The sequence below is a fragment of the Haliotis rufescens genome, unplaced genomic scaffold, assembly GCF_023055435.1.
Source record: "Haliotis rufescens isolate VD_foot unplaced genomic scaffold, xgHalRufe1.0.p SCAF_5, whole genome shotgun sequence".
Classification (NCBI taxonomy): Eukaryota; Metazoa; Mollusca; class Gastropoda; order Lepetellida; family Haliotidae; genus Haliotis; species Haliotis rufescens.
The window spans coordinates 572,413-584,450 of NW_025964223.1; the positions used below are offsets into that span (position 1 = coordinate 572,413).

The 12,038-nt window shown below is 39.3% G+C and overlaps 1 protein-coding gene across 1 annotated transcript; it reads left to right on the plus strand.

Moving 5' to 3' along the window:
- The first annotated feature begins 509 nt into the window (after positions 1-509).
- Positions 510-11,637, plus strand: LOC124111843 (superoxide dismutase [Cu-Zn]). The gene is made up of 5 exons (XM_046471697.2): positions 510-685; positions 6,561-6,657; positions 7,090-7,159; positions 8,351-8,468; positions 11,053-11,637. The coding sequence occupies exons 1-5, from the start codon at positions 614-616 to the stop codon at positions 11,158-11,160; spliced, it is 465 nt and encodes a 154-aa protein (XP_046327653.1). The 5' UTR covers positions 510-613; the 3' UTR covers positions 11,161-11,637.
- The last annotated feature ends 401 nt before the right edge of the window (positions 11,638-12,038 follow it).

Sequence of the window (12,038 nt, forward strand, 5' to 3'; positions counted from 1 at the left end):
AATAGATCCATCCACAGGAATACTTACTGAACATGAAAAAAATAATATATGTTTTCATCCATGAATAAACGAGACCGACTCGTATGATATATGTTTTTTAATTTAATAGGCTATATGATCAGGTGCGTATTTATGTGGTCCAGTGTATGCATGTATACAAAAGAATGGAGCAATATTTATTTGAATAATCGAGGAGGATGTGACAATAAACTAATGCATTTTCTTTTAATTTTCGGTTTCATTATTTTTTTGTAATTGATGGTTTCTCACGACCGATTATTCTTAGCAATGTCAGTTTGGTAAATATAGATCTATTTTAATGTTCATAGGCAAAGGGAGGCAATATGCCTCGCAGTAAGGGGACATAACTATGATTTAGCGTTTTATTGGTGTGATTGAGAAATGAATAAATATTTTTCAATGATATATGATTCTCACAGAAGCTGTTATGTTGATCTAGAAGCTACGCGTTATAGCGGATCAAAATTACTGGATAGGGTTCATCCCATGCGTGTTTGATTTGCACACGACACCTCGGCAACCATTACAGTGCAATTCTCGGCGATCTCTGCTACAACAAGCACTTTCCGGTGAAATATTCAGCTGTTGAAACATGTCTATCAAAGCAGTTTGTGTGCTGAGAGGTGATTCGGAAGTCAAGGGAACAGTATACTTCTCACAGGGAGTATGACAATTTGTATTTCTTGCTTAGTATTGTATTTGTCTAGAATCTAAGCAAATGTCAGCGTGCACTGGCGAGCCATGTGAACTTAGGCCTATAATCTTGACCGAGAAACTGGGCCGAACAAGGCCGCATTCGCAACGTTAAATCAACCTTGATTCATTTTTGATCAACCAAATTAATACTTTATGGGACATGTCACCATTAACAATGATTTTGGTAAGTTTGTCTGCCTCAAACATGATCGAGTGTGATATTTGGGTTTGTCTAAATCTATTAAGCAACATAGACAAATTACGCTATCTACTAGGCTAGGCATTTACGTATAAAGTGTTCGTTCGTGAGCAATCAGAACAGGACATGAGTCTAGATCAAATTGTAGATAGCGTAATTTGTCTTGTGTGTGGGTATCAATTTTGGGTATTAATTAAAAATTTTGTACAGAGAAATGCTAATTTTGCTCCAACCTTCCAAAATGCATTTAGTCCTGGTGTTTTACCAGCACAATCCAGTCAGGTTTTTAATTATTTTTGAATATTTGAACATATCTTACTCTAAAGGAACATCATTACATATTATGAGATCCGTCTTTTATTGATATGTTTGTTATTTACCAAGCTGGGTGTGTCGGTTGTAGTCAGTTATGATTTCAAGGGTGTAAGGCGTGAACATGGCGACGTGACACGCTTCTCTACATTTCCTTCCAAAATACTGTTATCATGGCACATGTTCTGAAACCCCAAGTGTATTTTAGGTGGTGATGTGTTCAATATTAGACTGAAGAAACTTAACCAGTGACCCTCTTACCTTTGGGTGTATGCTAAATAAAAATGTCTGTTGTCTGTAACATGCAGTCTACTATCTTTTTTGGTTTTAATGATTCAAACAGTGAAACGTTTTTCTGTCCATTCACAGTTTATATGCGTATCGGATGCAAAATGTTGTGTCCAGTAAAACCCTGATGTGATATATATCTGCATGGTCAGTGGACCTTTGATGCTGCCTCTACATGATAAATAAAACAAAATGGCGTTTAATAATTGTTAATAATTATACCCTACTTAATTTCAGTATTTCAAATCAATTTTACACTGATTTTAGAAATATTCCAACCATATCTCGAGAAATGACCACAGTTCACACATAAACTAACCTGTGATAAATAGTATAAACATGTTATAAACATGATAAATAAAACAAAATGGTGTTTAATAATTGTTAATAATTATACCCTACTTAATTTCAGTATTTCAAATCAATTTTACACTGATTTTAGAAATATTCCAACCATATCTCGAGAAATGGCCACAGTTCACACATAAACTAACCTGTGATAAATATGAATAAATCCAACAATGATAATACAACTTGTTCCCAAGAGAAACTGCAAAGCAAGTGTGAATGTAGGCTGCCCAGTCCCATAATGCACCCTGAATGTAAAGGGCTGGGGCTAGACAAGAGGGCTGGGGCATGTCCAAATTTACTACTCACTCACTCACTCAGGAATATCAATTCCTTTTTACTTTAGGGGTGAAACGATACAGCAAGATCACGATACATGTACGTAGGTCACGATTTGATACGTATCACGATACGCATATTTACGTTAAATCGCATGGAAACTTGACAATAAATATTTCAGAGCAGGTTCAAAAGGAAAAGCTAGCTGTAGACACATGTTTGTAGCGGCTATTTTTAGTAGTGAACTTGAAACATATTTTGTTATATCCGACTGAAAAAATTGCCAGGGGTCATTTAACAAGTAGTAAGTAATTTATTTCAGCAAGTGTATGGTCTTGTATCGATACAGAAAACAATGGATTGATCTAGCTGGTCTAGATATATGCCTGGATATGCTATTTCATAAACATCCTTGACTACAATCACAAACATTGACCTCGCTGCTGGTGATCAATCTCATGCTTTATAACGAAACATATTTGACATTATCCTATATTGTTACACTAGCCAACATCTGCATTACAGGACTGGAGTAGGCATTTTATAAGATTATGCCAGATTGCATTTATACAAAATGTAATGTTTACATCTTTAAGAGTAAGAGGAGTCAACCTGTTTCAACAACCTCACCGAAGAAACTATGCTGACTGTATACATGGTGACTCACTGCATGGAAGGGACATATTTTGTTGTGACAAAATGCAAGCTGATCCAACCACTAAGTGGCAGAGGAGTAGCAGGTGTGGATAGAATTGTAGGATGTAAACAGCTATGATATTCGTAAGCCAATATGTGCTGCGTATCTAAATACTTAAAAAAAATCCCTTGCATTCCCAACAACCATCGGAGAAAGTGCCATGCATGCACCATGTCATCTGGTTTGGGGAGAAGGCACGGGTTACCAAGTTGTCTAAGGCCCCAGAATTCACTGTAGAGAGTTGTCGCCATTAAACATGCTAGAAACCTGTTAGGAGTGAAACAATACCTCCCTGATGCATCGTGAGTTTTCATGAGACGATATGATACCAGATACTTTGTATTGATACAAGACGATACACTTGCTTCAATAAATTTCTTACTAGTTTAATGACTCCACCCCCACCCCCACCCCCACCCCCACCCCCACCCCCACTCCAACCAAAGTGGTAAACGTCTAAGACCTGCATCACTTAGGGCTTTCCTCCCACTTCAAGCTGACAAACGATGACATAACAGAAATACTGTTCAAATCAGAGTTAGATTGAAGGACTGGGATTGTCACACACATCTAGTCTTCCATCATCGTGATATTGATGGGTTTTTGCAGGGATATTGCTGGGTCATTGCAGGAATATTGCTGGGTCATTGCAGGAATATTGCTGGGTTATTGCTGTTAATATTGCTGGGTCATTGCAGGAATGTTGCTGTTAATATTGCTGGGTCATTGCAGGAATATTGCTGTTAATATTGCTGGGTCATTGCAGGAATATTGCTGGGTCATTGCTGTTAATATTGCTGGGTCATTGCAGGAATATTGCTGTTAATATTGCTGGGTCATTGCAGCAATATTGCTGTTAATATTGCTGGGTCACTGCAGGAATATTGCTGTTAATATTGCTGGGTTATTAAAGGAATATTGCTGTTAATATTGCTGGGTCATTGCAGGAATATTGCTGTTAATATTGCTGGGTCATTGCAGGAATATTGCTGGGTTATTGCAGGAATATTGCTGTTATATTGCTGGGTTATTGCAGGAATATTGCTGTTGATATTGCTGGGTCATTGCAGGAATATTGCTGGGTTATTGCAGGAATATTGCTGTTAATATTGCAGGGTCATTGCAGGAATATTGCTGTTGATATTGCTGGGTCATTGTAGGAATATTGCTGTTAATATTGCTGGGTCATTGCAGGAATATTGCTGTTAATATTGCTGGGTTATTGCAGGAATATTGCTGTTAATATTGCTGGGTTATTGCAGGAATATTGCTGTTAATATTGCTGGGTCATTGCAGGAATATTGCTGGGTTATTGATGTTAATATTGCTGGGTCATTGCTGTCAATATTGCTGGGTTATTGCAGGAATATTGCTGTTAATTTTGCTGGGTCATTGCAGGAATATTACTGTTAATATTGCTGGGTTATTGCAGGTATATTGCTGGAATGTTGCTGATAGTGTTGTAAAAATATGCTCCTCAACAATGTTTCAACGCCATCTGTTTACAGTAATTTCAGTGATCAGCAGTTACATTGATTGTTTGTCATGTGAGACATGTCTGGCAAGGACACACAAATCTACATTTAGTTTAGTTCAGTCGAGCTGAGGCCACTATGGTGTTTTGTCAAGAATGTAGTTCACCAGGTGCAGCCACATGCAGGTTGTTACAAAATCTCCAGCCTCATGGGGATTCCAAAATCAATAACAATATCAATCACTGGATTGTCTGTTCCAGACTTGATTATTGTCACTAACAGGCTGTCGTCATGTTTCTGGAATATTGCCGAATGTGGCATTGAACAGCAGATACATTACAGTGCAGATTAACATGATTAATGCTGAGTCATTGCCTGTACAAACTGTCATTCAGACTGTCATTACGCATATTATTGTGGGCCACACCACCATGTTAATAGTTAACTGAAGTAGGTAGGTTGGCACTGATACAACATTGTTTGTTGTTTAACGCGGCACTCAGCAATATTCCAACTATATGACGGCGGTCTGTGAATAATCTGGACCAGACAATCCAGTGATTGATGTCATGAGCACTGATCCACGCGATTGGGATACGATGACATGCAATCAACAAAGTGGCTGAGTCTGACCACCCAGGTCCACTTAATCGCTTCTTTCGACAAGTGTTGGTTCTCGGGGACCTATACTCTTACATGGAATCTTCACGGGTTAAAACATTGGGGAATATAGCTGACAAAAACTTTCATTTATGAGACCTTAGCATTAGTCTTTTAAAAGTTCTGGAGCGATGCAATCAGTATCATTAGGGATCACACGATATTCCTTCCTCGTAATCAATACAAAACACAAAACTGAAATCACAAAACCATTTGTATGAGGACTCCCAATTTATGGGGTTTTTTGCATGAAATTCTCCATGTTCCATGTGGCATGACGAGTGAGATGCTGCAATCAGCCAGTAAATGCTGAACTTGCATGACTGGTTCATGTGAGTTTGTTCTCATAATACTATGCAGTCAGATACAGAAAGTAAATGCTTAGTATCCCAAAAAGTTATCATTAGGCCAAGTTATGTCTTTCTTTCTTTGTGTGTTGTTTAACGCCGCATTCAGCAATATTAGAGCCATATGCAGAGATATGTAAATAATCAAGTCTGGACCAGACAATCCAGTAATTGACATCATGAGCATCAATCCATGCAATTGGGATATGATGACATGCATCAACCAAGTCAGCGAGCCTGACCACCCGATCATTTTATGACGAGCATAGTCGCCTCTTATGGCAAGCATGGGTTGATGAAGACCTTTTCTTAGCCATGTTTTGTCTGAAGAGTAATCATTACATTTTGAAAACCAAGACATAATTAAAACAATTCATGCATAGACATGTCATATATTGTGTCGTCAAGTGTGAATTAGCGATGCTTCACTGTTTGAAATAATGGGTGGGTCCTTGATGTTTGCTCTTATATACTCACCGCCGAAAGAAACGTGAATACCTTACATGTTGGTTAATATATGAAGACTTACTCATATTCAAGAGATAACAGATTGGTTTGATGCACAAACGAACATACTGGTATTTTGCGTGAACCGATGCCCATGAACACATCAGATGTGATGTCATAGATCCATGACTGAAGATAACCGTTTGTCTCGTGCAGGATTAGCGTGTAGAGTTCGGAAATCACATGCCACATATTGTTATAAGGATAAAGACACTCTGTGGTTACACTTGACTGATTGTTAGTTTAGTCATCAAGTGGTACACATTGGAAACACCACTTCTTAACATACAGACTTCTCTATATGTTTCTATGGTTCGTGTTTTTTTTGGCGGTTAGTGTAGTATTTGAATCGGCAAGCATGGGTTGCTGTAGATCTATTCCACCCCGGATCTTCACGGGTCCTAAATTATATGAAATCCGGGGTAGAATAGGTCTTCAGCAACCCATGCTTGTCGTAAAAAGAGACTACTTGTCGTAAAAGGCGACATACAGGATCGGGTGGTCGGGCTCGCTGGCTTGGTTGATGCATGTCATCATATCCCAATTGCGTGGATCGTTGTTCATGATGTTAATCACTGGATTGTCAGGTCCAGACTCTATTATTTACAGACCGCTGTCATATAGCTGGAATATCGTTGAGTGCGGCGTTAAACAACAAACAAACAACAAAACAAAACTATATGAAAGATAAATGACCTTGACCTTTCTGTGACAAGTGATGGTATTTTCAGGATGCAGACAGTCCAGTGAAAGTGACGGGCTCCATCACGGGCCTGACAGAGGGCAAACATGGCTTCCACGTTCATCAGTTCGGGGACAACACAAATGGTAATTGTTTTGGATGTCATTAATGATCTTGATATAGATGTATCGGTACAATTTGTATGTCACATGCTGTTGTGAGACAAAATTTATGAGTACCCTTAAATTTATGATCCACCTCCAAAGAAATATTTACAGGGTTTTTTTTGACAACTCTAGACGGTCCTTACTTTCTTATGCATGCTGGTATAACAGATTGTTGTACAGAAAATAGCAGCGCAGAAGGGGTATATAATTATCATTGAAAATGTATTAATTTCATCGACTAAGTATATACATTCACTGTCTCTGAAAACAGATTTAACTCGCTTTGCATAGTTTTAGTAAGTGCCCTCTTTTGTGTATTTTCTAAGTGACCATGGCACTTATTTACATGAAAACAGTATGTGGAAAATGTTTTGTGGTATTTGGTGAACTGATATTGTGACTTAATGACAGGCTGTACCAGTGCCGGGTCCCACTTCAACCCTTTCGGCAAGACCCATGGAGCGCCAGAAGACGAAATCAGGTAACCAGGGACTGGCGCTTACATCATGACTTCTGCAGCACTCGAAGAATATTTAGGCCAAAAGACGTTCAATTATGGTACTTGTTTTTACCGTTTGGCGTTTTTTAAGGGACTTAAACAATGACTGGTCGGCTCGGCGTCAGTATACTGTGTCTGAGTGGGGTATCCATGTTAAACTGCGGCATGGTATCTCAGTGGGCTAGCACTATAAATCGGCATCAGTCCGGACTAGTACAAGCAGCCTTACACACATGTGCATGCACGTCACTATGTAAGTGCAATAATCTTGGACGCAACGTTAAACCCCATTTCACCTCACCTCACCTCACCTCACCTCACCTCACCTCACCTCAAAGGAAGCAATCTTAGTGCTAAGACAATTATCGCTTCAACAATGGGCTAAGATCGCTTTGTAGAACAGGGCCCCAGAAGTTTTCAGGAAAAATAATGGTTTTGAAAAACAAAGTAAAATGAGTGAAGCAATGAAGAAAGTTGACCTACTTGTCTACTTTACAGTGAACTAGGAATCAGAATCACAACACCTGGTTTGGGGTTTGCTCGGGACGAGCCATTTGATCAAATACTGAGTTTGTATGAAATATCCCTTGGTTGTATGCCAGGAGATGGTTATTGATATGTAAACAGTTCTCACTGTTTTGTTATGTAAGTTTGAGCATTTTCAAATGAATCACTATGGATCGACTTGACAGCTGGTCTCTTGGCCAGTAGCCACAGGACGAGTTCAGGACTTCCAACAGTATTTGGATTTGATCTTTGAAAGCGAGGTTGAGTGATGGATTTGGAAATACTTGATACAGTTGTCTATAATCAGACTACTTTAGACACTTGTATTGGGCTGTTGGGTAGGGGGGCACGGGTGGCCCAGTCGTCTAAGGCGCCGCGATTCGCTGACCACGGGATCAGACTGTCAGACATGCTGATTTGGTTGGTGCATGTCATCGTATACCAAATGCCTTGTTCGATGCTCATGATATCAATCACTGGATTGTTTTGTATTTACAGACCGCCGTCATATAGCTGAAATATTGCTGAGTGCGGCGTTAAACATCAAACAAACAAAATAAACCATATGATTATCTGGCATTCCAGTGCCAGTGATTTTGTTTTAATCTAATCCTGTTTCTAGATAAGCTGTAGAGCTTGTCTCATATTTTACTTGTGTTGACACAGACATGCTGGTGACCTTGGCAACATTACTGCTGACCCATCAGGAGAGGCAAAAATCGACATCGCGGACAAGATCATAAGTTTGACTGGGGACAAATCAATCATTGGCAGAACTATTGTTGTAAGTACATAGACGTGTCAAAGCTTAACCTACGCAGTTGTCTCCCTTAGCTCCCTTTGGTTCCGGGGATGAATTCCAGATTTCCCTTTGTCAATTCCCTACAGACGTTGTCCAGGATTTCTCTTCCTCTGTTTCTTGAATCATTAGTCATGAGATGAGCTTCATTTTGTTCTGCCTAGTGACAGGGATGAAACTCAAGACCCAAACAACCCCTGACGGCTAATGGGGTTACTGGTCCTTATGAAATAAGAAAACTTTCAAAATGTCTTTAATGTACCATAAATACTTTAAAATATTAAGAAACAGTCAAAACATATAGATCGAGTAGAATTAGTAATTGCATTCATTATTGATTGTGCTTGCCATAAAATGTGACTATGCTTGTCGTAAGAGGCAACTAACAGGGTCGGGTGGTCAGGCTTGCTGACTTCTATCCCTGGGCCAGCTAATCCTTAGAGCCAAGTTCTGTGTGGGCACAGACATATTTCAATGTTTACATCATGTCCTGCTGTATTTAATGTAGACTTTCTTTGTATCTGCACTTATTTGCACTTATTTGCACTTATTTGATCTTTCCAAGAGTTCTACATCAACATCTTGGACCTTTGTCAGTGTGGCCTCTATTGGTCACATCTGTCACTGTTTCCATGGACACTTAGTTGTATTCCAGTACTGATAAGTGGTAGATTGGTTGAAGCCAGTACATTAGAGACCAAAGCCCATTAGCAAGAATGAGTCGTGAGCATGTCAATGTCTCTTCTTTTTTTTATTTACCTGACTGAATGTCATGTGAGCTTATATCATGGCCTGTTTGTCTGCCGTCTTTCGTAAACATCCATTCGAGCAACTGGCACATTGAAGCTGTATCTTCAAAAAATGACACCTTCCCATAGTTCAATTGTTTGAATTCGTTTTTCAACATGGCCACCATTATTTATAGCCTATTAATCTGTTACCATTGGGTGGGTAATGAGTAGGACCTGGGTACCCACAGGACTACCCAGACCTGTGGTTAGTCACATGATATATTTTTTTATGACATTAAAATTAAAATTTCATGGTTACACTTTATAAGTATAAGTTGCTAATGTTCACATTTCTTTCTGACTGTGCACACATTCCTTCTGATTTTTATATGTTTGATTAAAGACAAAGCTTCAGTCAACTTCAGTGTATGCACGATCAGATCATTTTATACAATATCTAAATACTTTATGCCAGGGCTCAAGTAAAAAACTTCCTGTTTGAACATTTTGTACCTAACTTGAGTGGATACCCGGGTAGGGTCGGGTAAAAGGGGGTCAAGTACTGGGGTAGTAAATTTGGACTCGTCCCAGCCTTAAAGGGGAAGTGTACACGCAAAAATCACTTTCTTTCTTTTTCTAAACAAAACGCAATTTTAGAATTAGTTAGTATCTGTGTTTGAAAATATAAACTGATTTTTTTCACAGTGAAAGTAGGAAGCTCAAAATAGTGTGAAAATGCTATGCCGTTATGAGGCCTTCGTTTTTCGAGCTAAACAGGCCAGAGTTATCCCCCTTAGATTATGACGTAATTGGTGCCAATTCAACTGGGTCCCTGTCTATTCTCAACGCAAAAGATATCAAGTACCAGTTTGCGGTAAAACAACATGGCCTATGACACACTCCTGCGCAGTGGTGACTCAGCATAACACTAGACGGGCTGGCATCTGAGACGCTAGAATCACACACCTGTACTTACACCACGTGAAGCGGCTCTAACAAAGCATGATGACGTCATAATGTTTATCAATTGGCACCAATGACGTCATATTGCAAGGGGCATAAGCCATGGTGTTTTTGGTCTGGAAATAGAACACTTGGTAAATGTGAAAAATATAAATCGTTTTAATGCAAAAAGTATGTTAATTAATTGTGATATTTTTATATTTTTGTCTATGACACTACTAGGTTAACACTTTTAATGTGCAAAAAGTACACGAAAAATCGGTTCATTTCCGTGTGAACTTGCCCTTTAATCTGCACGCCCAGCAATAACTGGACCAATGAAGCGGAAATGTAACGCGATTGTTCTCCCCCATGCCACCTGAATTTGTTGGCCACCAGAGCAGTCATGTTGAAATGTCTATCCTTGACATTTGTTGTATATGAGATGTAATGAAATCTGGTCTTTGTTTAATTGTGGGATTCAACACATTGTGGGATTCAACACTTTGTGGGATTCAACACTTTGTGGAATTCAACACATTGTGGGCCTCAATACATTGTGGGTTTCGGGTGATCTGACTCGTGGCAATCTGGATTGTCTGGTCCAGACTTGATTATTTACAAACTTTCGTCACATAGCTAAAATAGTGCGGCATTAAACATTAAACAAAAACAAGAATGGCAGCTCATAATTGTTTTTAAAGAGCTCCACTGTACTTATGATCTTTGTTCAACTCCATTTTCACAAAAATGGAGCAAAATTATTTTTTACATAAAACAAACATCAGCACATATATTTTTGGAACAGAGTACATATCCCATGATGAATCCAGCATTGTAATGCATGTGTCATCCCAGCGACATTGTATGTTCAAACCACCTCTTCGACTCTACAGGTCCATGCTGGAGTGGATGACCTGGGCAAGGGAGGCAATGAAGAAAGCCTGAAGACAGGGAATGCTGGTGGTCGACAGGCCTGTGGTGTGATCGGCATCACCAAGTGACCAAAGTGTTGAATCAGTTGTTGTGTCAGCACCATGTGGTGTCTTACCGCTAGCATAGGTGGGAATTTGTTGTACCAGATGAAGTTTATTTGTTGTTTGTCGGGCATTATCGCACAAGTTCACAATTGTTACTGCTAAATAAGTATTCCAAACGTTAACTTTTTTTTCAAATGGTGGACATTTCGTGTAGCTAATAAATCTATCTAATAAGACCGACAAGCCATTTTCAAATTCATAAGTTGGAGGTTTTTTTTGTTCAGGTGAACTAGAATATTTGTGTTTATATGCTCTAGGTCGGACACGCTACTCTTCATTCCAAGACTATATCTAGACTGATTGTATATCCCTGAGCTAGCTATTAAGAGTACTTACTGTTGAATCTTTGATGTTTGAATTCCATAATGTGGAACAATGTTGCACCTTTTGGTGTGGGGTGATCACTGTCTTATCAAAGAGAATAAATCCTACTGTTGTATATATTGGTGTTTTGTTGATACAGCCAGAGGCAATACCACGGACAAGTTAATTCTACCAGCAACTTGGGTTTTGTGCCGCTTTGAGTTATAATCCACTGTCGCTTTTGGTTATATTCCACTGTCGCTTTTGGTTATATTCCACTGTCACAGCTAGGGTTAGCACCAGTCATAGGCTGGACACTTTGTACCCATACGGGTAAACCCATTCTTCTCGTAAGAGGCGACTAACGGGAATGGGTGGTCAGACTCGCTGACGTGGTTGATGCATGTCATCGTTCCCAATTGCGTTGATCGATGCTCATGATGTCAATCACTGGATTGTCTGGTCCAGACTTGATTATTGACAGACCACCATCATATAGCTGGAATATTGCTGAGTGTGGCGTTAAACAACAAACCAAC

Bases quoted from the DNA above. Each gene is read 5' to 3' on its own strand.
- LOC124111843 (XM_046471697.2), top strand. From the start codon at position 614: ATGTCTATCAAAGCAGTTTGTGTGCTGAGAGGTGATTCGGAAGTCAAG. The intron at 6,658-7,089 runs GTAATTGTTTTG...ACTTAATGACAG, and splicing joins GTTCGGGGACAACACAAATG to GCTGTACCAGTGCCGGGTCC. The intron at 7,160-8,350 runs GTAACCAGGGAC...GTGTTGACACAG, and splicing joins GCGCCAGAAGACGAAATCAG to ACATGCTGGTGACCTTGGCA.